At 46.2% G+C, this 22349-nt stretch overlaps 7 protein-coding genes across 8 annotated transcripts; 3 read left to right on the top strand and 4 right to left on the bottom strand.

Annotated features, from left to right (window-relative positions):
- The first annotated feature begins 191 nt into the window (after window positions 1–191).
- LOC9642094 (protein SAWADEE HOMEODOMAIN HOMOLOG 2) lies at window positions 192–2164 on the top strand. Its single transcript, XM_024676032.1, has 9 exons — window positions 192–352; window positions 654–739; window positions 795–840; window positions 909–1029; window positions 1098–1152; window positions 1219–1267; window positions 1354–1494; window positions 1598–1717; window positions 1780–2164. The coding sequence occupies exons 1-9, from the start codon at window positions 290–292 to the stop codon at window positions 2110–2112; spliced, it is 1014 nt and encodes a 337-aa protein (XP_024531800.1). The 5' UTR covers window positions 192–289; the 3' UTR covers window positions 2113–2164.
- Window positions 2165–6645: 4481 nt separating this feature from the next.
- LOC9642566 (formate--tetrahydrofolate ligase) lies at window positions 6646–9409 on the bottom strand. Its single transcript, XM_024676063.1, has 5 exons — window positions 9158–9409; window positions 8891–9040; window positions 7338–8513; window positions 7124–7270; window positions 6646–7061 (listed from the first exon to the last, which is right to left on the bottom strand). The coding sequence occupies exons 1-5, from the start codon at window positions 9398–9400 to the stop codon at window positions 6786–6788; spliced, it is 1992 nt and encodes a 663-aa protein (XP_024531831.1). The 5' UTR covers window positions 9401–9409; the 3' UTR covers window positions 6646–6785.
- A 149-nt stretch (window positions 9410–9558) lies between these two features.
- On the top strand, window positions 9559–10674 carry LOC9642565 (trihelix transcription factor ASIL1). Its single transcript, XM_002971283.2, has one exon. It carries the CDS (start codon window positions 9559–9561, stop codon window positions 10672–10674), a length of 1116 nt encoding a protein of 371 aa, XP_002971329.2.
- An 85-nt stretch (window positions 10675–10759) lies between these two features.
- On the top strand, window positions 10760–11745 carry LOC9642093 (early nodulin-like protein 1). The gene is made up of 2 exons (XM_002971282.2): window positions 10760–10996; window positions 11279–11745. Exons 1-2 carry the CDS (start codon window positions 10792–10794, stop codon window positions 11680–11682), a joined length of 609 nt encoding a protein of 202 aa, XP_002971328.2. The 5' UTR covers window positions 10760–10791; the 3' UTR covers window positions 11683–11745.
- Window positions 11172–12963, bottom strand: LOC112346609 (coiled-coil domain-containing protein 103 homolog). The gene is made up of 3 exons (XM_024675952.1): window positions 12783–12963; window positions 11963–12734; window positions 11172–11904 (listed from the first exon to the last, which is right to left on the bottom strand). The coding sequence occupies exons 1-2, from the start codon at window positions 12933–12935 to the stop codon at window positions 12054–12056; spliced, it is 834 nt and encodes a 277-aa protein (XP_024531720.1). The 5' UTR covers window positions 12936–12963; the 3' UTR covers window positions 11172–11904; window positions 11963–12053.
- Window positions 12964–12986: 23 nt separating this feature from the next.
- LOC9642092 (phosphatidylinositol/phosphatidylcholine transfer protein SFH6) lies at window positions 12987–15851 on the bottom strand. Of its 2 annotated transcripts, none has more exons than XM_002971093.2 (14): window positions 15523–15851; window positions 15193–15463; window positions 15024–15123; window positions 14705–14971; window positions 14574–14651; window positions 14415–14516; window positions 14309–14358; window positions 14153–14252; window positions 14023–14094; window positions 13863–13967; window positions 13666–13816; window positions 13272–13615; window positions 13146–13220; window positions 12987–13095 (listed from the first exon to the last, which is right to left on the bottom strand). In XM_002971093.2, exons 1-14 carry the CDS (start codon window positions 15644–15646, stop codon window positions 13075–13077), a joined length of 1860 nt encoding a protein of 619 aa, XP_002971139.2. In that variant the 5' UTR covers window positions 15647–15851; the 3' UTR covers window positions 12987–13074. The 2 variants fall into 2 exon arrangements, with proteins under 2 accessions (XP_002971139.2, XP_024531719.1); XM_024675951.1 differs by having other exon boundaries at window positions 13272–13606.
- A 697-nt stretch (window positions 15852–16548) lies between these two features.
- LOC9642564 (serine carboxypeptidase-like 44) lies at window positions 16549–19801 on the bottom strand. The gene is made up of 10 exons (XM_024676107.1): window positions 19139–19801; window positions 18947–19054; window positions 18766–18861; window positions 18454–18546; window positions 18282–18367; window positions 17928–18212; window positions 17603–17736; window positions 17415–17507; window positions 17151–17268; window positions 16549–17022 (listed from the first exon to the last, which is right to left on the bottom strand). The coding sequence occupies exons 1-10, from the start codon at window positions 19374–19376 to the stop codon at window positions 16876–16878; spliced, it is 1398 nt and encodes a 465-aa protein (XP_024531875.1). The 5' UTR covers window positions 19377–19801; the 3' UTR covers window positions 16549–16875.
- Window positions 19802–22349: the final 2548 nt, after the last annotated feature.

Here is a 22349-nt window from a genome sequence, read left to right as displayed (position 1 = left end):
GCTTGTAGCGAGAGAGGAAATTTATGGCATGGCTCGTCAAATGGATGGAATGGTGCTTGAACTTCTTGTGTGGCTTTGGTTTTCTTCTTTCGTGGATTCTTTTCTCTTTGCTTTTTTTCTTGGGGGAGTTGTGTATGCGTGTGTATATGTCCTATGTTGGTGCTGTAGTTGTGGCTTTAGGGCTCCTCAAACTTAACACGCGGTAGCGGTGTTGGTGCTATTAGGCGCTGGCGGCGACAAGGAGGAATCGAGAAGCCCGGTAAGACGAGCTTTGCGTTCTAGTCGAAAGATGGGGAAGCCACCCGCAATCTCCACAGCCAACAACACGCGCTGTAGATTTCTCCCGGAAGAGGTAACTTAGCGGTCATCGTAGAACTTTTCCTGGTTTTTTTTTCGCTTTTTTTTTTTCCGGTTCTTAGATTGCCTTCTTCTCGATCTCGAAAGGCCGGGTGTTTTTTCTTTTTCTTTTTTTCTTTTTTTCGTTTGTTTTGCGGTTACTTTGATTGCCTGGAAGCTAGAGCGAAGTTCTTGGCATCGGCAAAGTTGGAGTGGCTTGACTTTGGAATTGCATGACCCTTTATGTGGATGGATGGTTTCTAGATTGGATCTTTTGTCAAGAGTTTTCATGGGCTTGACGACTTTGCTATTACCAGGTAGCGGAGATGGAGAAATTGTTAGTACACCACAATGGACTCACTCCATGCCGCAGCGTACAGGAAGCCCTCGCGGAAAAATTCAGGTAAAGTGGCTCCTTTTGCTCGATTCAATCGTTTTTATGCCTCCAAATCTTGCAGCAAAGGAGCTGCTCGCACGGGTCATGCTCCAGTCCGGCCAAAACAGGTGCGTAAGTCAGTTTTTCAATCTTTTCTTTCTCGAGAATTAGAAGTGAAGTACAATTCTTGCTGCAGATCTGGAACTGGTTCCAAAACCGGAGATATAAACTGTCAAAGCTGGATAAAGTCGATCAAGGAGCAGGACCATCGTCCTCTGGAAGAAGTATGATCAAATGCACGGCAGAGCAGCTCCTTGGTACGTAAAGTTTTGGTCTGCTGATTGTTCTTAGCTTCTTCTTCTTTTTGTTTTTTTTTTCCTCACAGCTCAAAGAGCAAACGGGCTTCAATTCGAGGCCATCTCCAGCAAAGATGGTGCCTGGTAAGAAACAAACTCTAGTTTTCCAGAAAACTTAAAGAAACTTGACAATGATCTTGCAAATTCTAGGTACGATATCAGATGTTTTCTTGGATATAAGCTCACCGAAACGGGACCGGTAAGCAGAAATCTCGATTTTTGTGATAAGTTGGTCGAGTTTTTCTCGTTTCCTAAACCGAGAATCCTTGTGCTTTTTTTTTGTAGGAGATTTTTATAAGATACGCTGGACTGGGTGGAGACGAGGATGAATGGGTGGAGCTCAAGTCCATTCGGAGGAGATCACTACCGTGTGAAGGATTCGAGTGTCTTGCAGTTTATCCCGGAGACAATGTTCTATGCTTCCAAGTAAGCTTCCATTTCTTTTTCTCCTTAGCAATAGGAGTTCTCTCTCGTGTGCTTGTGTTTACTCCAAAGTTTCTATTCTTCTTTTGGATGATCTATCAACCAGGAAGGCGACGAGCATGCTCTTTACTACGACGCGAGGGTGATCGACGTCCAGCGAAAGAGGCACGACTCCCGGGGGTGCCGCTGTAGATTTTGGATTCGCTACGACCACGATCAATTCGAGGCAAGCATGCTGTGTTCTCCATCGTTTTTCCAGATTCTTACGTGTTTATGTGGCCGGTTTAGGAAGTGGTGACGCTGAGGAAGGTGTGTAGAAGGCCCGAGACGGATGCTCGCTTGAAGACCCACTTCGAGAGCAGTGATGGCAGCCAGCAAAAACCACAAGAGAAGTTCGCAAACTTCGAGGACGATGAAGGCGAGCAAGAAGTTGATCAAGAACAAATCCAAGAAGAAGAAGAGGACCAGCAACAAGCAGACGAGGATTATACGAAATCGTGTGTGTCAGGTGTCGCTGGTGGCTTGTCAATCGATCTAAACGCCACGCCTCCAGTGGAAGCATTTGTTCTGCGGCAGTCTTCTGGTGGATCATTTTTGCAACCTGAGATTAGAGCATTATAAATACAACCGAAATTTTGTGTACATCAAAATGATTCCAATAATTCTTGCTATGAAATAGTATAGATTCTAAATTGTGATATTTATCATGCTTTAAAACCTGTATGAATTTGTAGAATATTCAAGTATTTTCTAATATATTCCTTAATCTTTATACTAGAACTAGTACTACTAAATTAGAGGATAGTCATACATAAGCTCGAAGCAAGCAAAGTTCGTTTTGGACAGAAACCAGATGAAACACCTCTATAGATAGGACTTTGTGCTGAAGTTTTCACAGCTAGAATGCAAATAAGTAATAGGTTTCCCAATTGGAAATATTAATTTTCATTTAGTTTGATTTCATATATTAAATGATATATTCTTAGTCTTCATATTTTTGCCTTCAAAATACTTATTATAAAATCTATCTATTTCTTTATTCAAGAGCTTTTTAAAAAGAATAATTATTAATTTGCTAAGATCGAGATTGGAAGCTATGGCATTCCCATCCGATGTTGTTTGGTGGCTGTGTCCCGGAATAACCGTCGATCCATCCACGACCTACCGTGATGTTTCGATTTGACTAAATTCCCTGTCATAGCAAAGAATTCTAGTCCAATAGGCTTAAGTCATGGCGCATTGACCGACCATGGAGTTTGTATTAGTTGGAAGATACCCACCTAGTTTCCCCTCTAGCTGATTTTCTCGTTGTATAGCCTATTCTCTTGAAACGAAATCGGGAGAAATATGGACGATCCTGATCATAAAAGTGAACATCGTTGCCACCGCTGTCTTGTCCCGGGCTCAAGCTCGCTGGGCTTCACATTGATCCCGCATGTATGGTGATTTTAGTTGCTTTTCCTTGTCCAAACTTGCAGTTCTATCATAACGCACAGGTAGTCCTTCCTACGTCGGCCCCGGCACGTCGTCCTTCCTCCACGATGGGCTTGTGGGAGTGAACGTCTCGTTACCGGGTTACCAGGATCGATCAACTTTGCAGGGTCTTCCAAGCTTTGCGGATTCAATATTCATAAAGAAAAATCTAAATTCCACTCTGGTATTGTAGTTGTCTTTCTTCTTAATTTTCAATGAATTTAAAAATAGGTTTCCCAATTGGAAATATTAATTTTCATTTAGTTTGATTTCATATATTAAATGATATATTCTTAGTCTTCATATTTTTGCCTTCAAAATACTTATTATAAAATCTATCTATTTCTTTATTCAAGAGCTTTTTAAAAAGAATAATTATTGTTCAAGCACAAAAAAATTTAAAACAATGTCATTGATATTTTATATAAGTGTCGCAAATGTGATTGCAGATATCAAAAGTTATATGTTGGTGAGTCCTTTTGGATATTTCTTCTTTATTGCATGATGGCAAAATGTTGGTATTGTTAGAATATTTATTAGTCCCTTTTGTGCTAGTGGAGTTAATTGGGCATTTTGAGTATACTTAGGCCGGAGGAACATAAAAACAAAATTACTATATACTATTAGCTAAGCATAATTAACCTGGTAAAGAGTTTCTATCTCATTATATCTTGCACTGGCTAGTGACAAGAATCCCTATATATTGAGACTAATCCCTCAATATTGTCAAATGATAACTTATTATGTTTGCTAGACATTTTTGCTATTATGCCTTTTGTGTTGGTTTCATTTGGTCCTAATGTACAGAATGTAAAGATTGTCCTAAACACAATGGTGTTGTTCTAATGTCCAAATTCACAATCTAATGCTATTCCATATTTAGTAAACTTCAAACTTGTCCTAAATACTAACTTCTGATTTCTAATACTAAAGGTAAAATCCCATTGTGGGGGGCAAGATTAATATTAACCTATCATTGGTTACCATAAGTTATTTCATATATCATGGGTAAAAATAAACTTTTCTTGGGTTTACTAATGAGTGGCAAATAGACTAGTCTGTAGCTATTTAGCATAACACTAGTGGATAAATCAAAATTGTAAGGATTAATCTATTGGTTCAAATAATCATTATTGTACTCTTTCATACACTTTATTTAGACTGAACTGAAGGCATTGTTTTTTTTGCTTAGAGCCATTACAAGCCTTGCTCCAGATATGGTCATATAATCCCTCTAGTTTCTTGTGCGAAAGACAGGGGCAAGGGTGGGGGCATTATAGGGGGTTCTAAATATATAGTAGAGATAATTGGTAGGTTGAGCATGATTAACCAACTTGAGGCATAGTCTACTTTTCATTTGCATACTTGTCCTTGTTTTGTGTTTGACTTAGGTGTAAGCCCAAATTCTATTCCATGCTAGTTGGTGGAGTATTTATATCCTCGCATTAGGCCATCGGTATACTTTATTTGGCTCCGTTTTGTTTGTTAGTCCTAGCATTAATATGTTAGAAGCTCTAAAATTGTTCTAAATTGCTTCATACTCCTATTCTTCACTTCTTGGGCTGAATGCTTATAAGTTATTTCGTGCTCTGGTTCTTACATTCTTTGGTTGTAAGTTTAGGAGTTTGGTTTTATTCCTTCATTTAGTGGCCCAAGGCCTTGAAACTTAGATTCTATTTCATTGTCCTTGAACACATAGCATGTGGCATGTAGCATGTGATATGTGGCATATAGAGGGTTTAAGTTTTGTTTCGTGAAATCATCTTAGGATAAATAGTGAAAACCACATATGCTACATTTAGTATCAAAGGATAAATCTTAGCAAGTATTATCTAATGAGATTGAGTAATTAATTTTATTGTATACACAGAGATGAAGACAATGATTCGAATGGGTACACATTTGGGCGTTATAATTTCGCATTCGTTTTTAGGGTATGGATTTTTAATTACCTTCTTGTATCATATTATATAAGCTTATACTTGAGTTCATAAGACGGATTGAGATGTATCATTTGTATGAGTTTGCATTTGCAATTTAACAACTTAGGTTACACTTTGAGTTGGTAGAATTAATATTAATATATCATTGGTTACCATGAGTTATTCTATATACCATGGGTAAAAATAAACTTTTATTAGGTTTACTGCAAATAGGCTAATCAATAATACACTAGTGGATAAATCAAGATTATAGAGATAAATTTATTGGTTTAAATAGTCATTACCATGCTCTTACTTTATTTAGATTGAACTGAAAGCATTGCTTTGTTTGCTTTGAGCCATTACAAGCTTTGCTCCAGACGTGGTCATGTAATCCCTCCAGTTTCTTGTGAAAGACGAGCAAGGCACATCAAAGGTCTTTGTCACAGCTTTTACAAGTGCAAGTGCATTGGCTTTGCAAGTGCACAGCATGCTCATAGAGGAGAAATTACAAACTGGACCAGACACTAGACATCGATCCTTACGACCCATGACAGCTCAAGGGCACCACGAACACAGACGTGCTGGACTCGGATGGTCATGAGAGCTGGGCAGTTCTACCCCATGGAAACTGCAGGACGAGGTGCTGGGATGGAAAGTTTGGGCTCCCAAGGATGGCGATGGCGTTCCAAGCTTGGAGGAGCTTGAGAAAGCTGCCACGGCGATGTGAGATCTTGGCAATCGTCAGCTAGAGCGCTGCTCCAGCCATCCGTGCTGGAGAGTTTTTGTGCGAGTTTGCTTGGATAAGAGGAAGACGATCAGTACACGGTGGTGGCGAAGCATCTCATTGTTTTCTGCACCGGGAACTCAGAGTTTTTTCGCGGATTTTTGGCTGATGCCATCAGCTGGAGGCAAGTTTGCGAGGGTGGTGAAGGATGTTGTCGGCCGTCGCCCAGGAGCGGATGTTTGTGTTTCGAGCCTGGAACGTGAGCTCATTCCAGGGATCAAGTGTTCCTTGAGGATCCAACCAAGCCTCATGTCTTTCAAGCGGCTCGACTAAACACCTTCACAGAAGCACACGGCAGCGCAAATGTGCCGGAAAGCAAAGCTCGAGCCAACGTCTTTTGGACGCTGAGAAAAAGAAGCCAAACAGTTTTACAGCATACCCGAGCTCCACCTGAAAAACAACCAAGCAAAGCCTTCTGAGAAAAAGTATGCTGAGCAAAAGAAGTTCCTGAGAAAATGATGATCCGTATCACCAAAATTTAAAAACAGATTTACTATAACTTTAATTAGGGAGATAGTATTAATTACAGGTTTAAGGGTGATTTAAGCTAAACTACCTGGCACAAATCTTTTGCCAGCAGTAGGAGTTCAAGGTGGTAGTGTGGTCCTTGGAGGGCAACGTCTACACCTTCGCTCGGGGCCTAGGCGAAATGGGGCCGAGCCAACACACTGAGACTTGTCCAAAACAAGTTGGTTTGTATGGATTCAAAGTATCGCGGGTTTCTTGAGTTTGATGTCGCAAGCAACACGATCACGTACAAGGATCTCAGTCTCCATCTCATGGACAGTATGAGAAAGCTCTAAATGGTGTCGTTGAGTGGCATAACGCAGGTGTACACAGGTAGTTAAGGAGATTTGTGCCAAGACAAGATTTGCGATTGCATCTCAGCTCTTCAACGTTCTTTTTTCTCATGTTATATAGAACATATGATTGGTTGATAAAATATGTGATCGCTCTGTGAAATACACTACATGTTTTAATCCTTTGGTGCTATATCATTTAGAGATTAAAACATAGTTAATGGCATTTAAACAGAAATGGCCATTCTTCAAAGTTCTTTTTTCTCATGTTATTAGTTTTTTGCTTGGTTTTCTTTTTTCACAGTCTTCCTGTCACGACAATCCCAAAACCTTCCCACTTTCAATGTCCAAATCAATGTCGTAGAAGCACGGCCTGGTCGGCAAGCCAGGCATGGTGCTCATGGCCCCAACCAGCGGGTATATAAAACCGGCACCCACGCTCGCGCGCACGTCTCGGATGGGCAGCGTGAATCCCTTTGGAACTCCCTTGAGCGATGGATCGTGCGAGAACGAGTACTGCGTCTTCGCCATGCAAATGGGAAGTTGCGAGAAGCCTTGTCTCGTGTAGAGCTCGATCTTTGCTTCTGCCTGTGAGCAACGATCGGGACGAGCAAATGAGAAGAAGATCGAGAAGCAAATGGAGAGCTTACTTCTGACTCGTACTCCACATTGTCGGCACCGTAGAACTTCGCAATCGCCTCGATCTTCTCCTTGATGCTCAGCTCCAGCGGGTACAGGAACTTTAGAGGCGCGCTGTGTCGTTCGCAGGCTCTTTGCACAGCATACCCGAGCTCCACCTGGTAGAAAACGAAAAAACCAACCAAGCAAAGCTTAAACCATGGAAACAACTGAAACCAAACTTACAGCTCCCTCGCCACCACTCGCGTAGTGCGTGCACAGAACCGCGTCGAAGGCACCCGCGTCCAAAGCGATCGACTTCACCGCGGCAAGCTCGGCTTCGGTGTCAGTGGCGAACACGTTGATCCCGACCACCACGTTGACACCGTAAGATCTCGTGTTCTCGATGTGCTTCACCAGATTGGAGCACCCCGCTCGAACCAGCTCCAAGTTCTCACTTTTGTAGGCCGCATCAAGAGGCTTGCCAGCAACAACGGCTGGACCTCCACCATGCATCTTGAGAGCTCGGACAGTCGCCACAATGACCGCGCACTGAGGTCTCAGCCCGCTGTATCTACACTTGATATCCATGAACTTCTCACACCCGATATCAGCTCCAAAGCCTGCCTCAGTTATCACAAAGCCTTCCGGACCAACGAGCTTGAGAGCAATCTGGTCGGCAACGATGGACGAGTTCCCGTGAGCAATGTTGGCAAACGGTCCGGCGTGAACGAAGACTGGAGTTCCCTCCAGCGTTTGCATCAGAGTTGGATGGATCGCGTCCTTCATGAGAACTGTCAATGCCCCTCCGACTCCCAGATCGTCAGCCGTGACGGGATCGCCGGCTTTGCTCGATCCGATCACCATCTTTCCCAGTCTGGAACGCATGTCCGCCAGCGAAGTTGTCAATGCGAGGACCGCCATGATCTCACTGGCCACGGAGATGTCGAAGCCAGTCTCTCTGGTCATCCCCTTCTCCTCCGGCCCCTGTCCAACCGTGATCTTCCTAAGAAACCTGTCGTTCACGTCCATCACTCTCTTCCAGGTGATAGTGGCGGGATCAATGTCCAGTCTCGCGAACTTCTTCGTCTCTTCTGCCGTGAGCTGGTTTGGATCCGTCTTCTCGATGCCGAGCTTCTTCAAGCGAGTGTACATCACCTTCGCAAAGCTTCTCTTCCCTTCCTTGTCCGCGGGACACAGCCTGTTGAACAGAGCCTTGTCCGACTGGGTGTTCTCGTGGAACATCCGAGCGTCGATGGCGGCCGCAAGTAGATTGTTGGCTGCGGTGATCGCGTGTATGTCGCCAGTGAGATGGAGATTAAACTCCTCCATCGGAATCACTTGACTGTATCCTCCTCCGGCAGCTCCACCTTTGATCCCAAACGTCGGGCCTTGGCTTGGTTGGCGTAGGCAAGCCACAACCTGGATAGAACCAAGTATACTTAGCGAGCAATCGTGAACTTTACTACGACTGACTGGAGCTTTGCGAGCTTTAAGAGCCAAGTTCTAGCCAGAGAACTTCGAGAAGTTACATCAGTTCTAGCCAGAGAACTTTGACAATAGATGAAAAAGTTCTAGCCAGAGAACTTTGACAATCAGAGAGCTTTGACAAAGAAAGAATTTAGAGCAGGATGATAGCAAAAACAATAAACAACGTATTCCAGCACGATGGAATCCATGTAAATGCAGAGGAAATTCACGACGAAATATCGCAAACAGTGTTTGCGATAGAAAGCAAGCCAAAGGAGGACTCTAGATCACTCACTCTAGATCCTACAGTAGAGGAGGAAAGAGCTCACCTTCTTTCCGAGATGAGCCCCCATGGCTTGCCCGAGCCCAACAGTGGTGGTCGATTTGCCCTCTCCCAGCGGCGTCGGCGTAATCCCGGCCACCACGACGTAGAATCCATCGGGATGGTTCTTGAGGCGATCCCGGACGGGCAAGAGCACCTGGCGAGAGCACAAAGAAAGCAAAAGAAATCACCAAAACCGCGCGCTGGATCGATCGATCGATCGAATGTAGAGCCGTGGCGAGGGAGTGATTGAGAGAGGGAGAGAGGGGCTTGCCTTGGCCTTGGAGGGGCCGTAGAGCTGGAACTCGTGGGGCGACAAACCTAAGTCCTGCGCGATGGAGGCAATGGGCAGCGGATCGACCGACTGCGCAATGTCGATGTCCGCCGGCACCGGATTAACGATCTCGAGCTTGCGCGGCGAAGACGAGGTCGGTGGCGCCATTCTCGAGCACTCCTCCGCTGGAGAGCTTTGCTGCTGCTCACCATATCCGCCGTCTACTGGAATCCGTCTGAGCATATGCTCGCGCACGGGCGGAATATGCCACCCCCGGCTATCGCTGTCGGTATATGCCCCACCGGAGGAATATTCTGTTAGGCGGAATATTTTGGGTTTGCACTGCCAGAATATACGGGTGGATCTAGGGTTCTTCCGGATGGCTATGGCTTCTTGATGCGATGGTGATCAACAGCAGGAGTGGATCGCATCAGGTGCTCCTACGGCAGCTCCAGCAGGGCATTCACACTGTCGATCAAGAGGAGGAGGAGGAGGAAGAGGAGGAGAATCCGGAAGAGGAGAATCTAGAGGAAGAGGAAGAAGCAGCAGCGCAGATTTCCACTCCAGCCCCAAATGTAGCCGCGGGAGGAGGAGGAGGAGAGGAGGAGGAGGAAGAGGAGGAGGATTTGTTTGGCCAGATCGCTTGCGCGAACCCGGAGCTCCTCCAGCAGTCGCCGATCCAGGTGAGGGGCAGCAGCCAGGGTTTGGGGCGGGACGATTGGGGCGATGGCGCGACGCTGGCGCTGCTCCAGGCGTGGGGGGACAAGTGCGTGGCGCTCAACAAGTGGCATTTGCGGCTGGATCACTGGGCGGAGCTGGCGGCGGCGGTGACGATCCGGAGCCACAGCCCCAAGACGGACGTCCAGTGCAAGAATCGCGTGGACACGCTCAAGAAGAAATTCAAGCAGGAGCGGCAGAAGCAGAGCTCGTTGGGATCGCCCAGCAAGTGGCCGTTCTATCGAATCCTTGACAGGCTTCTCGGGATGGCCAGCAACGCCAAGAACTCCACCGCCACCACCACCACCACTCCTCGCTCGTCCCTCCCGATCGGGGCCGATGCTGGGAACATCGTCAAGAACTCCGGCAAGGAATCCAAGCCCAGGCCGTCCAAGCGGCAGCACTATCATCCCAGCAGCAGCGAAGAAGAGGAGGAAGAAGAAGGAAATGACGATGATCTTGACGAAGACCTCCAAGATCACGAAGAACAGGAAGATCTATTGTGGGTCTTAAACTTCAAGACGAAGAAGCGCGGAGGTGGCAATGCCGCGAAGAAGAAGAAGAAGAGGAAGATGGGATCGCCATCTTCGTCCTCGTCTTCCTCGTCGCCGCTCGCCGGTGCCATCGCCAAGCTGGGCGAGATCTTCGAGCGCATGGAGGAGTGCAAGCGGCAGCAGCTGGTGGATCTGGAGAAGATCCGGATGCAATTCACCAAAGATCTGGAGCTCCATCGAATGCAGCTGCTCATGCAAGCGCAGATGGAGCTCGCCAAGATCAAGCACAGCGTGGACATCCAGTGAGAAGCTGACACGTGACGAGAGGATATTCTAGGGAATTTTTGCTGGTATTTAAAAGATTCGCCTCTTTTGTTTTTAGTAGCAGCGCAAAGCAAAGCATAGCAAAGCATAGCAAAGCAAATGTTCTTCGTGGCTTCAACCGGAAGTTTGCTCGCTTCCACCGTCTCTCTCGCGATCACTGTTCTTGCGGTGTTCGCGGCGATCGTCTCGGCGGGTATCCAGCACAATGTGGGCGACAAGGCCGGATGGAAGCTGCCCTCTCTCGCCAAGATCAACTACACGGACTGGGCCTCGCAATACAGCTTCCAAGTCGAAGACACGCTGCGTAAGTCCTCTATCCAGTGCTTCTCGGAGAAATGCTCGTCAAGTTTGCTGCTAGAATCCCCTGCCCTCTATCCGTAGTTCTCCTCGAAGTCAATCCCACCAAGTCGAAGGCACGCTGCCTATATCTTCTTCTCTTTCTCGCGGAAATGCTCGCAAAGATTCCTGCTAGAATCCACTGGCTTAAGTTCCTCTTCGTTATCGAAGCACTCAATCCTGTTTGCGACTGCTGCTTTTCCCAATAGCTCCTCTTTCTCTTCTCTCATGGATGGCTGGCTGCTGGCAGACTTCCGCTATGATCAAGGCACCGAGAGCGTGTTGCAAGTGAGCCTCGCAGACTACGTCTCCTGCTCCAATTCCAAACCCCTGGCAACGTATGACGACGGAGATACGGTGGTCTACCTGCTGAGAGACGGCTGGTACTGGTTCATCTCTGGAGTTCCCAGCCACTGCAACTTGGGACAAAAGTTCTCCATCCGCGTCCAGCCTTTGAGCCACGGTTCTTATCAAGACCGTGCTCCATCGGCTGCCGAGCCTTCCACTGCCACTGCCCAAGGATTCTCCGGCGGCTCCCGAAGAGAGAACCCTGTCGCGATTCCAGTCTCTGCATTGCCATCCTCATCGGCTGGCTTCGCGACTCCAGTATTCCCTGCTCTTGTCTACGTTCTTCCCATAGTCCTTGTCGCGTAGTAGTAAACAGCCTTAGAACTTGTGCGTCCTCCTCCCACGAAATCCAAAGAGCAAAATCCTCCCTTTGTCTGTTCCTTCGTTGCCAAGCCAAGTTGGTGGTCTCTGGTAGTCCAAGTATCCTGCCCCGGTCAAAGTCCAGAGTCCCTTGGTTGTAGTAGCAGAAAGGACCTATGCTTGTTGAAGAGCTCGAGAACTTTTCCACGTTGTATGCGTAGCCAGTACCTATTACAAAATCATTGTCCAAATTGCATGAAGTAATAAAGGAAAAGACATCTCAAACCTGCGCCACTTGCACGACCACGGGCCCGTGCTGCAGAAGAACCTCACCACCACAGTGACGCCATCGATGATTACATACGTGGAGCTTTCCTTCATAACGACGTGAACGCGTCCTGTTCCGTTCGGTTCCCTGACGTTCCCCGACGAGAGAAAGATTCCCACACTGTAAACTTTGATCGGAGCTCGTCGAGTTCACTGTCGTCTGATAGAATGTCGAAGAGCCGATCAACTACTGCCCTGTTCCTCTGTCCCATCAGCTTCATTGTGATGGCGAACCTCGAGCACTTGGAAATCGACTCTAGAATCTTAACCACAGCCGACACACCACCCGGCCCCTGTGTCTCACCCAATGCATCTAGCAAAGTTCCCAAAACCCCGGTAAGGATATCTGGAGGAATCTCCACTCTGAAAATCCTTGGAAAGGGTCCAACGTTTGCCAGGAACTCTAGCCTCTTGTCTGGAGGTTCCGTGGATAGACTTCTCCAGCCTTTTCGAAAGGCATCTTGCGTCATAGGCCCCACGGTTCTGGCGGCAGTGGGTGGTACATCTGCATTACCCGTGCCTCGCACAAAACTTTTCAGCTTTTCCAGAGACTCAAGGACATCGCGCTTCGACAAGATGGGAGCTTCCGTGCCTGCTTGAGATCTAACGTCGTCGGCCTTCAGCAAACTTCCAGAAGAACTGAACGACCAAGCTGGAGCAGTTCTTTTAGTATCCGCTCTGGGTTCCGCCAGCCTCTTTCGATCAACTGGTTGTAAGTGAGCAGCAGAGACCTGCATAAAGAATGAGTAAGTATAGAAAAATTTAATGCGTTTTCTTACCATGGCTGCGAACGTAGGATAATCGACATTTTGAGCTGCAGCACGTTTCTTAGCAGCATCCACCTGACGCCGGTATTTGTCATCTTCAATAGAGGTACTCAACGTCTTGCTGTGCTTCAAGCTCTTAACATCATCCCACAAACTTTCTGTCATACCGGAAAAATCCAATACCTAACAAGAAAACTACCTGAAGAACGGTCCCGATCACCCAAACAGATGTTTTATTGCATCAAACATCACTCCTCTACATATCGTGCAGTCTTATTCCACGCTATACAAGTCAGCTTAGGTTTTACCAACACCACCCCGTCCGCTAAACAAGAGAAAACGTCAGTACGAAACAAAAAAAGTAATATGCAATACCTGCAAACTTCGTTCCTTTAATTGTTCAAAACTAGTATGCAGCTCCTCTTGCTTGATTTGCATGCTGCGAAGGCTCTGGAAATACATACAATCATAAGCTAATCATCATTTTTAAAAAATCAGTACCTCCTTTGTCTCAGCCAGTTCATCCTCGAGCGCCTTGATCCGTTCAGCCGCTTCAACAGAGATGATTCTCTTCAGCTTCTCGTTTTGCTCAAGTAGCTCCCTCACAAGCCCTTCAAGCTTCTCTACACGGTCCTTGATCCCACTAGAGACCATTTGCTCCACTACAGCAGGTGGTTGCAAATTATGGACGACACGCGAGCTTGAACCAACGCCGCCAGTAAGCATCTCCTGTTTTCTTTTGCAAATTTCTCGAGCAATGATCACAACACTCATGAAAAATGCCAAAATTGCTGCAAGGTAATTCGCAAAAGCACCCGGGTGGAGCTTGGAAATATCTGCATTGCCTGAAGCCAGTATCAGTATTGCCAAAAAGTTGCAAACTTCAAACTTAAACCTCTTGCATGAATGCTGGCGCTGTAGCCGTTCGAGTCCGTTTTCTTCACGTAGACGCTAGCAATGTTGTCAACAGCCTTATCGACCATTGGTACCATCTCATTACCAAGGACCAAGTCCGGGTTGTCCAAAAGTCTAGCACCGCCATAGACCTGTAAGAGCACGTCAGTGTCGCGTGAAGAACATTAGCTACCTCACCTCTTCAGACACGGAGTTCAGCCTCACGAAACCTGGTCTCGTTCTGACAGAGAAGTCATCCACGTCCGAGCCAGATTCTGCAGTTGAAACATCCAGCTCTCGGACCTGGATCATAATCAATCAAAATCGGCCTCCAAAACGGAGAAAGATATAGTTATACCTTAATTTCTGTTCCACCGGAATCTATAGTCACAATTTGTCTTGCAAACTTCGCTTTTCCATCCATAACAGCCTGAAGAGCAGACTAGGATCAGCCTAGTTCAAAAGACAACAACTAACAATGACGATACCTTCAAAATGGATGGGTCTTTCCACGGTCCTCTATCAGAGCACATGCAGCCACCTTCCACGAGACAATTGCAGGTCCCGCCAAGAAATTCTGGCAGCTCGCTGTTGAAACCAAATCAGTCAAAAACCCTCTAGCATGACATGCAACATATACATACTTTGCATCAATAACCTCGAGGAGTCTGCTTTGAAACTTGTTTCCTAAGACCTGCAAAGAAAGTATAAGAAATTAAGAAACGTATGCGTAACGAAAGAATTACTTACTGTGATCTTTGAGGTAGTTTTAGGATCCAGAAAGCTTCGGACAGTATTCCACAGCAATCTAAACCCAGATCCGGCGTTCACGATATACATTCTGTGTAGAGTCTGTGTGCAGAAATTGTACAAGATTGAGAAAAAATCAGAAATCGTTTTAAGATTTACCTCAGGATAATTGTCGCCGTCAATTTTTTGCATCCTGATTATCAGCTCTCGTGCAGTCTTATTGAAGTTTTTGAGACCCTGCAAAAGAACATTAGCATTATGTCGTAATTATAAGTGATGTAATCTCTTACCACACCAGCCACATCCAGAATCGTAGTGGTAGAATCTATGTGCCGTTTTGCCGCAATCGAACAAGCAGGGAACTTCTTGTTGATGGTTCTCTCGAACTCACATATATGGTACTTCAAATATCTATCGATGGTTGTGACGTTCATGAGCTTATTCGGTTCCACCTTGCCAAGACGCTCGATGTAAACAGGCCTTCCTTCTTTGTCCACGCCGTGATTACCATGGGGGTAATACTTCTTCACCTCTTCTAGTTCCTCGAATGCAAAAGACTGCAAAAAAGGACCTACATTTTACGAAACGAGGGACAAAACTTCAGCATACCTCTTCAATAGTGTCTACGTCGTTGTCTTTCCTCCATTGCAGCATCTCGATCCACATGTTCTTGGCCTTGTCATGATCAAACTTCCGAGCCTTCAAAAATCTAGAGCCAGCAAAAGCAACTGTATGGATAACAGGGAGAGAGAAAAAAAGAAAAGAGTATAGCACATACCTCAGCAGCGTATGGTAATCGTCATGCCTGTCTGGAAGGAGATTCTCAGCTAGCAAAACCTGTCTAAAAGCATCCACGGCCTTTTGCTCCTCGGCGTCCCACACGTCCTCGATCAGCGATCTCTTTCTCCGTCTCTTCCTCCGGAACGATGACCTCAGCTTCTTGGACGCAATGATAGCCTTGAAAGACGCGATCTTGTTCTTCCCCTTTCGATCTTCCTCCGAGTCCTTCTCAAAATCGTCTTGATTCGCCGCGTTGGACGAGAGGCAGTCTAGCAATCAACCGCATTTACCCGTGAGATCCACAGCAAGGGATGAACCAAATGATTACCTATATGCACTAGGCTCGATAGCGCTCGGTCGGCTCTCCAAGATCCTCGCTCTGTCTTCCATGCCGATTCTCGCGCCTTGGACGATGATCTAGGAAGCGCCGAGGTGCTCACAGCCGTCTCCATTCCCCCTAGGGTTTTGTGACAGCTCAGATCTACTACTTAGAATGCAAATCCAGCTCCCGCTGCAAGAGTCTAAGCTCCCGACACGAGATTTCCATAGATTGCTGCCAGAGCCCCCTAGAATCACCTGACTAGCGCCAAGCCGCTGGCTTATTCGCCTGCTAACAGGAGAGATTTAGGGTTCTTGCCTCCCGCCGCTAAAGGGATTCGAACCGCCGCATTGGCCAGCTAAAATTCGCTGTGAACGAGCACAAAGCGACGTGACACCATGATTGGAGGATAATTGGAAAGAAAAGTAAAAAACAAGCCTTTACCGCGTGGACGGCTGCTGTAAAGTTCCTCCCATGAAGAGCGTTGTCTCGAGATTCTTACCATAGTTTTGTTCTTTTGATAACAAAGAAAATCCTTTAAATCATTCACGTGGAAGCCCACCAAAGTTCCAGTTTTTTCTATCACACAGTACGAGATTAACAGTGAGCAAGTTGGCTCCCACTTCCGTGTTCTTGGGGATCCCGCTCATCCATTTCGCGAGATTATTTTCTCTTCTTCGTCCATCACTTTCTTCTTCTTCCCGTGGATCGATCGATCCTCTCCGCGCGTAGAAAATTCCAAGAGTGGCCAACAGCAAGCTCCAGCAAAGTTCCAACAATCACGATTCTATCGTCAAGCTTCCACAGGGCTAACGTAGACCCTGTCCCCCAAACACACAGCACGGAACTCCCACTCTTTGTAGGCTAGCTAGAAGTAGAAGACTTAAAACACTAGACAAACAATCCAAGCTCTCTCTACTCATGCGTGATCTCTCACTTGGTCTCTAATCATCACGAAGAAACTTTTAGAGAGTACTTTGATGCTTCTCTTCGATCCGGAGAGCAAAGTCGCGGACTCTCTTTTTTTTTCCTTGGTTTGATCACTCGCTGGCTATGATTTGAAAGAACTATATAGTACATGCTTTGTGTTTGCTTTGCTATATAGCTTACAACAGCATCAAACTCGGCTCTTTTTGCCTCGTATCTTTCTCTTCTTCTTCTTCTTCCTTGTATTGTGTGTGTGTGTGGTTTTTTTCCCTCTTTTTGTTTGCTTCGATTCTTCGAAAGTGAAAGAAAAGAGAGGAGGGTTTCCACTCCTTTGAGTAGAGACCCTGCTTTCGCGCTTTCGTTTGCATCGAGATGTTGCTGGGAAAAATGGTGTGCTCGGTTTTGGTGTCCATCGGTATCCCATCTTGGAAAGTGTTAGCTGTTCTTGGGAAGCGTCTGGCCGGAGAGAAAAGTTTGGAAGAGTAGCAACGCTCGCGCGGGTTGAGCGTAAGGAACCATATGCGCTGCTCCTCGTATCGTCGCGTACGTCAGATTTCCATAAACTTGCGTCCATCCGGCAACCTGGATTTGGAGAGGTTTTAGCCAGAGCTCAAATGATTTTGTCTAAACTATCTACATAGCCAGTGAACTTTTCACATCTTGAGCTCGTACTAAGCCTAGAGCTAAGATAAAAAAGAGAAACAAAGTACCTGGCCTCCCAAGTACCAGGCAGTGTATGGGACTGTAGCTGGAAGATTGAGACTTTTGCCAAGCCCATTGATTATTGTCCGGGTTCCAGTCAATGGCACGACAGAGTCCTGATCACCACTGCAAGAATCGCAAGCGAGTGACTGAGCAGCTGAGAAAGGAAATTAAAAAAAAGTAGAAAACATGGTGGACTTTCACGAGATGAAACGAGAACACACGCGAACGAAGAAAGAAGTTCAAGAAAAATGGAAAGAAAGCTTTCTTACCTGAAAACCCAGACACGAAGGCCGGTTTTGACGATGTTTTGGAGCAAGGGAACAATGTCGATGCTACCATCCTGGAGATAGTATTGGACGGGCCTGAAAGGTTTCGAGAAAATTTTTGATAAGTTAGTGATCGAGCAAGAGAACTTTCGAGAGAAAACTCGAGAGAACTTAAGAAACAGCGTAGTTACCCGTCACACATTGTCCATTTGTAGTTGAGTCCTGTAACGTTGGCATGAAGAGCTTGCTGTACTCTGTAGTCATTGAGATAGAGGTCTCTTTCGTCATCAATGCAAACATCAACTCCATAGCTCTTCTGAGTGATCTGCTTGGCAGAACCAAAAAAAAAACAACAAAAAACACGGCGAGCAATTAAATGAGTAAGATCACAGATGCCAGATGCGGATCACCTGGAGATCACGGCAAGCGAGCAATGAATCAAACGCGCAAAGAAGAAAAAAAAAGAACGAAAAAGAACAGCATCAAGCTCCAGGAATTCTCTAGCTTACTACTCACGTGTTGCTTCAGCCTGAGCTCCTGGAGGAACAGCGACGGAAGGCACACGTCGAGGATCACGTCGTAGTTATTGATGAAATCGCCCACCTCGTCGTCGGACTTGCCCATGATCACGTCGCACTGGTTGGAAACGTTGTGCTGCTTCTCGGCCCCGAGCTCGTAATCCTCGAAGTTGCAAGCTCCCTTGACGGCGGCGAAAGTATCATCGGAGATCAACCCGTGTGACCAAAAGTACTCGTACATGGCAGCGGTGTCTATCCCGAGATTGAGCAAAGGATTCCCGATCTACACCACCACCACAAAGTTTGCAAAGAAGATCCATCAAGAAAAGTGGAAACGAAGAACACCACTTACTGCAATGCCTTTCAACCGGAGTTCTTCCTGGCGATTGCGCTCATTGTGTCCAAGAATGACGGAAGCCAATTGTGGGACATAGTGTCCTGGACGAGGAGAAAAACCAAAAAAAAAAGGAAGGAGATGGTTAATACGGAATTTGGAGCCAAATACGAAAAAAGTATGATCAGACCTGCGTAGCTCTCGCCAGTGATGTAGAGGTCGGAACTTCTAAACTCTGGAAACTTTCTGAACCATCCCAGCAAGAACAGGAGCGTATCTTGAGCTGTAAAGCCACGCATTCCCAGAAAGCAAAGCTCAGTGACACTGGAAACGATGAAAAACCACTGCACGCTCTCGTCGTTCCGACCAAAACAAGCCAAGGAAAAAGAAAAGAGACCAAGAACAGGAGATAAAGAGGAAGAAAACAAAGATGGAGAAGGAGGCCAGAGACGAAAAGCATTTGTCCGGAGAAGAGAGGAAGGAAAAGATCATTGAATCATACCAGTTTTCTCATCGGTAACGTTGTCATAGTCGGAGCTGGTGTTGGAATACGACCATCCAACTCCAGCGGGCGAATCCAAGAACAAGAGATTGGAAACTAGAAAAGGAAGAAACCCACGTTTTAGAGATCTTCTCGATCGGGGAGAAAGCAAAAGCGAGATCATGGAAGAATTTAATCGGACCTTTGTTCCAGGACTGTGGATTTCTCAGCAGTCCAGTGCCGGAAGCATTTGGATAGAATGGTCCCAGCTCCGTAAACGCACCGCATCCAATCGACGAGCATCCGGGACCTTTTTTTTTTTTGGTGCCAGACAAGAACTCTGTGTGAGTGACACTACTGGAAAAAAGAAGCACGCACTAGGAGATCACAGTACCTCCATTGAGCCAAAGCGTGAGAGGCTTGGACTGTGGAGCACCGCCTTCCACCTCCACGAAATAGTAGAACAATGCTCGCCCCGCGGATGGATCCACCGTCACGTAGCCCGCGTACTGCCGGAATCGGACGCGCGGCTGGCCGGGGAGATTCGTGACGAGATCGCTGAGCGGGGCAGCCGCGGCAATGCAGCAGTGGAGGAGGAGAATGGCGAGAATCGCAGGTAGCGAGCAGCCCATGGCCAAGGATTAGACGCGGAAACACTCGAGGATCGAGGTGGGACGAAGCCGTGAGTCTGGATTGGAATGGTGGGTCAATTCTCTCGAATCTGGGCGATGGCGAGAGGAGCGCGCGGCGAGAGAGCGGCGAAGAGGGTGCCCGGAACGCGCGTGCGATCTCGCAATTGGCGAGCGGTTCGTGAGCAATTTGTGTCGGAAGCTAGAAATGGGGCTTTGGCGCTTTCAAGGGATCCAAGACCAAAACGACAATGAGGAAGAACAAGCGTGGGCGAGAGAAGGCGATAAGAAGAATCGAAGAAGACGAAGATAGTCAAAATCGCGAAGAAGAGAGAAGATCAAGCAAGAGAATGAGAATTTCTTTGTCAAAGTGGAATGGAAGACCAAATGATTCGTCCCATGTCTAGAAATACCAGCAGCGTAGCGCAAGAGAGAAGGAAAGAATTCAACTCAAGGTTAAAAAAAAAATGCTTGGAATATCAATCGAACGCTTCCAAGCAATCCCACGATTCACGGAGTGGGATCGAAAACTACCTTTCCAGTTTTTACTATACTATCAGCGTTGCGAGAGGTAAAAAGAAGATTGTTGTGGGGCGTTCAAGGATTGACTTGCTCTGTTTTATTGGACCTGGGCCGAGTAAATACGCTTGTTTTCTCTTACCCCGCTCTGTTTTTACGTGCTCGGCTGACCATGGCGGTGTCAACAGATAGAATGGTGACCTGGTGCGGTAAAAAATTAAATAAAAATTCGCCAACCAAGGACATTAAATGCAATGCGCAGTTGGCCGATTATCGCGCTAATCAGGTGGTCACACCTAATCCCCTTTAACCATCGCTTTATCCTAATATCATAAAACCCTAGATAAAAGTCCGTCCAATTGGGAAGTAGATATCGATGATGAGACATATCATGTGGAGGTACTCTTTGCTCCTGAGAGAGTGCGCCAAATAAAAACCTTGGAGCTCGAAAAAAGAGAGGGAATTAATGCTTAAAAAACAAGAACAAACAAATCAAAAGAGAGTTCTAGTCTATGTAGACGACGAACGAATGGAACCCTATATCTTACCTCCTCCTGCATGGGCGTTGTGGCCTAGATTACGTGCAGCGCATTGCCTGCCACCCTCTGGAACCCTATTTTGTTTTTCTTAAATATCAGAACGCTGCAAAGCCTACTGGTTGATTCTGGGACAACGACCACCCTCTCAAATTCAAACAAAAAGACCCAAACGTTGTTGCGTTGCTACTTAAATCTCCGCACAAATCAATCCCAATCGCCATCTCTCTGATCGCTCCCCACTGTCTCTCCCTGCTCGCTGGAAATCACTGCGCACAAGCAAACAAAAGACACCCCAGGAAAAATGCTAGGGTTCCAGCCCGGTCAAACCCAACGTTGAAGGGATTGACTTGACCGTCAAAGTGCATGCATTCGTCCTTGCTACTTGTTACCTGGAGCATTGAATTGGACGAAACGAAATCGATCGTCGATTGGATTTGGATTCACAGCTCCAGTCAAAAATCGATCAGTTAGAGCGAATATCTCGCGTCGCGTTTGTTTGTTGTCAGTGGGGCCATCCAGCCAAGATCATGGCATATTCTCCAGAAGTTTAGATTATTCTCCCTGGGGCTGCGCAGAGACACGTCAGTTTCTGACATGCGAGGGGTAAAGTAAAGGTGATACTACTGGTGGAGGTAAGTTGTGTGTGAATGAAATTACCCTGGAGTAGACTTGAAGTGCATTTAAAATGGGTGGCCATGCGAGTCTGTGACAGTGGTGTAAAAGGAAAAAAAGAAAAGATGGACGGACGCGGATTAATACCGCTGCCTGGGATTTGGAATCGACGGCTCGTATTGAATTTGGCCACTAGCGGGCATTGAATTCAACTGGAAGAACTTTTTTGACCGGAGAAAAAGCTCGCTCGCATCGAAAAGACAAAGAGTAAGATCAAAATTCCTGTGGAAAGGAAGAGAATTCCAGATTTCTTCTCGAGATGCTGGAGCTAGAGCCTGACGATGGTGGCTCAATGGTGGCACTGCCCGTGACCGATGCATTTTGGGCATTGTTATGTTACAGGTTACATTGATGGAGAGATTGTGATTTGGAAAGCCGCAGAGGAATGATCCGGGCCTGGTCATTGCGATCAAAGTTTAGTGAGAGACTAGATCGGGCATCCGTTCGTAATTCCTCCTCGGAAACTTCCAAAACGACGTGCTGTTGGCTGTTGTACTTAAAACTCTGCATGGATAGAAGATGCTCTCGCTAGAAAAATCTCGACCTTGGACCAACCAGAAAAGGAGAAAAAGTAGAGAAGACTCGCAGAGGGACAGAAGAAAAGAAACCAACAAAGGAAAAGATTTGAAGGGATGGAAAAGCTGCGTGAAAACAGTCAAAAGCAATCGGCTTTGTATCAACCTGGAAACTAGACAATGGAAACGAGACAAGGAAAAGAGAGAAATCTCTTTCTCTAGAAGGAAGGTCATGGAAGTCCAAACTTGGACTAAACCCTGAGTACAAACTCAGTTGCTTGAACAGCTCCCAAAGTGCGACGAACGATAATCCCACCACCATCAATTCACCACAGTGGTGAATTGATGGTGGGATTCTCGTTCGTCACAGTGGCGGTTACTGTCAAGTGTGGCTGCTGCTTCTTCATAGTTGATGATCATCTTCGGCCTCACACACCGGGAAGTTCCAAAGTTCTGACGCGAATTCATGATTCAGCTGGCCCCAGAAAACAGGAAAACTTGCAACTCACCATGTAGAGGAAAGTTTTTAAAGAAAGATATAGTTTGCTGCATTTACATCAGATTTTGAAGTTCTAGCTAAAATCTTAAACATTTTAGTGTCTTTTCTCTGATAAAACAATTTGGAAAGAAAAATAAAGCTTTTGTTTTGATTTGGATCAAAAACAATATTTTATTAATATAAAAATAAATAATTTAATCAAAAATCTAATAATTCACAACTCAAAAATAGA

The sequence above is a fragment of the Selaginella moellendorffii genome, unplaced genomic scaffold (genome assembly GCF_000143415.4).
Source record: "Selaginella moellendorffii unplaced genomic scaffold, v1.0 SELMOscaffold_16, whole genome shotgun sequence".
NCBI lineage: Eukaryota > Viridiplantae > Streptophyta > Lycopodiopsida > Selaginellales > Selaginellaceae > Selaginella > Selaginella moellendorffii.
The sequence above is the reverse complement of the archived record's forward strand: the minus strand, read 5'-3'. Positions and strand labels throughout refer to the sequence as shown.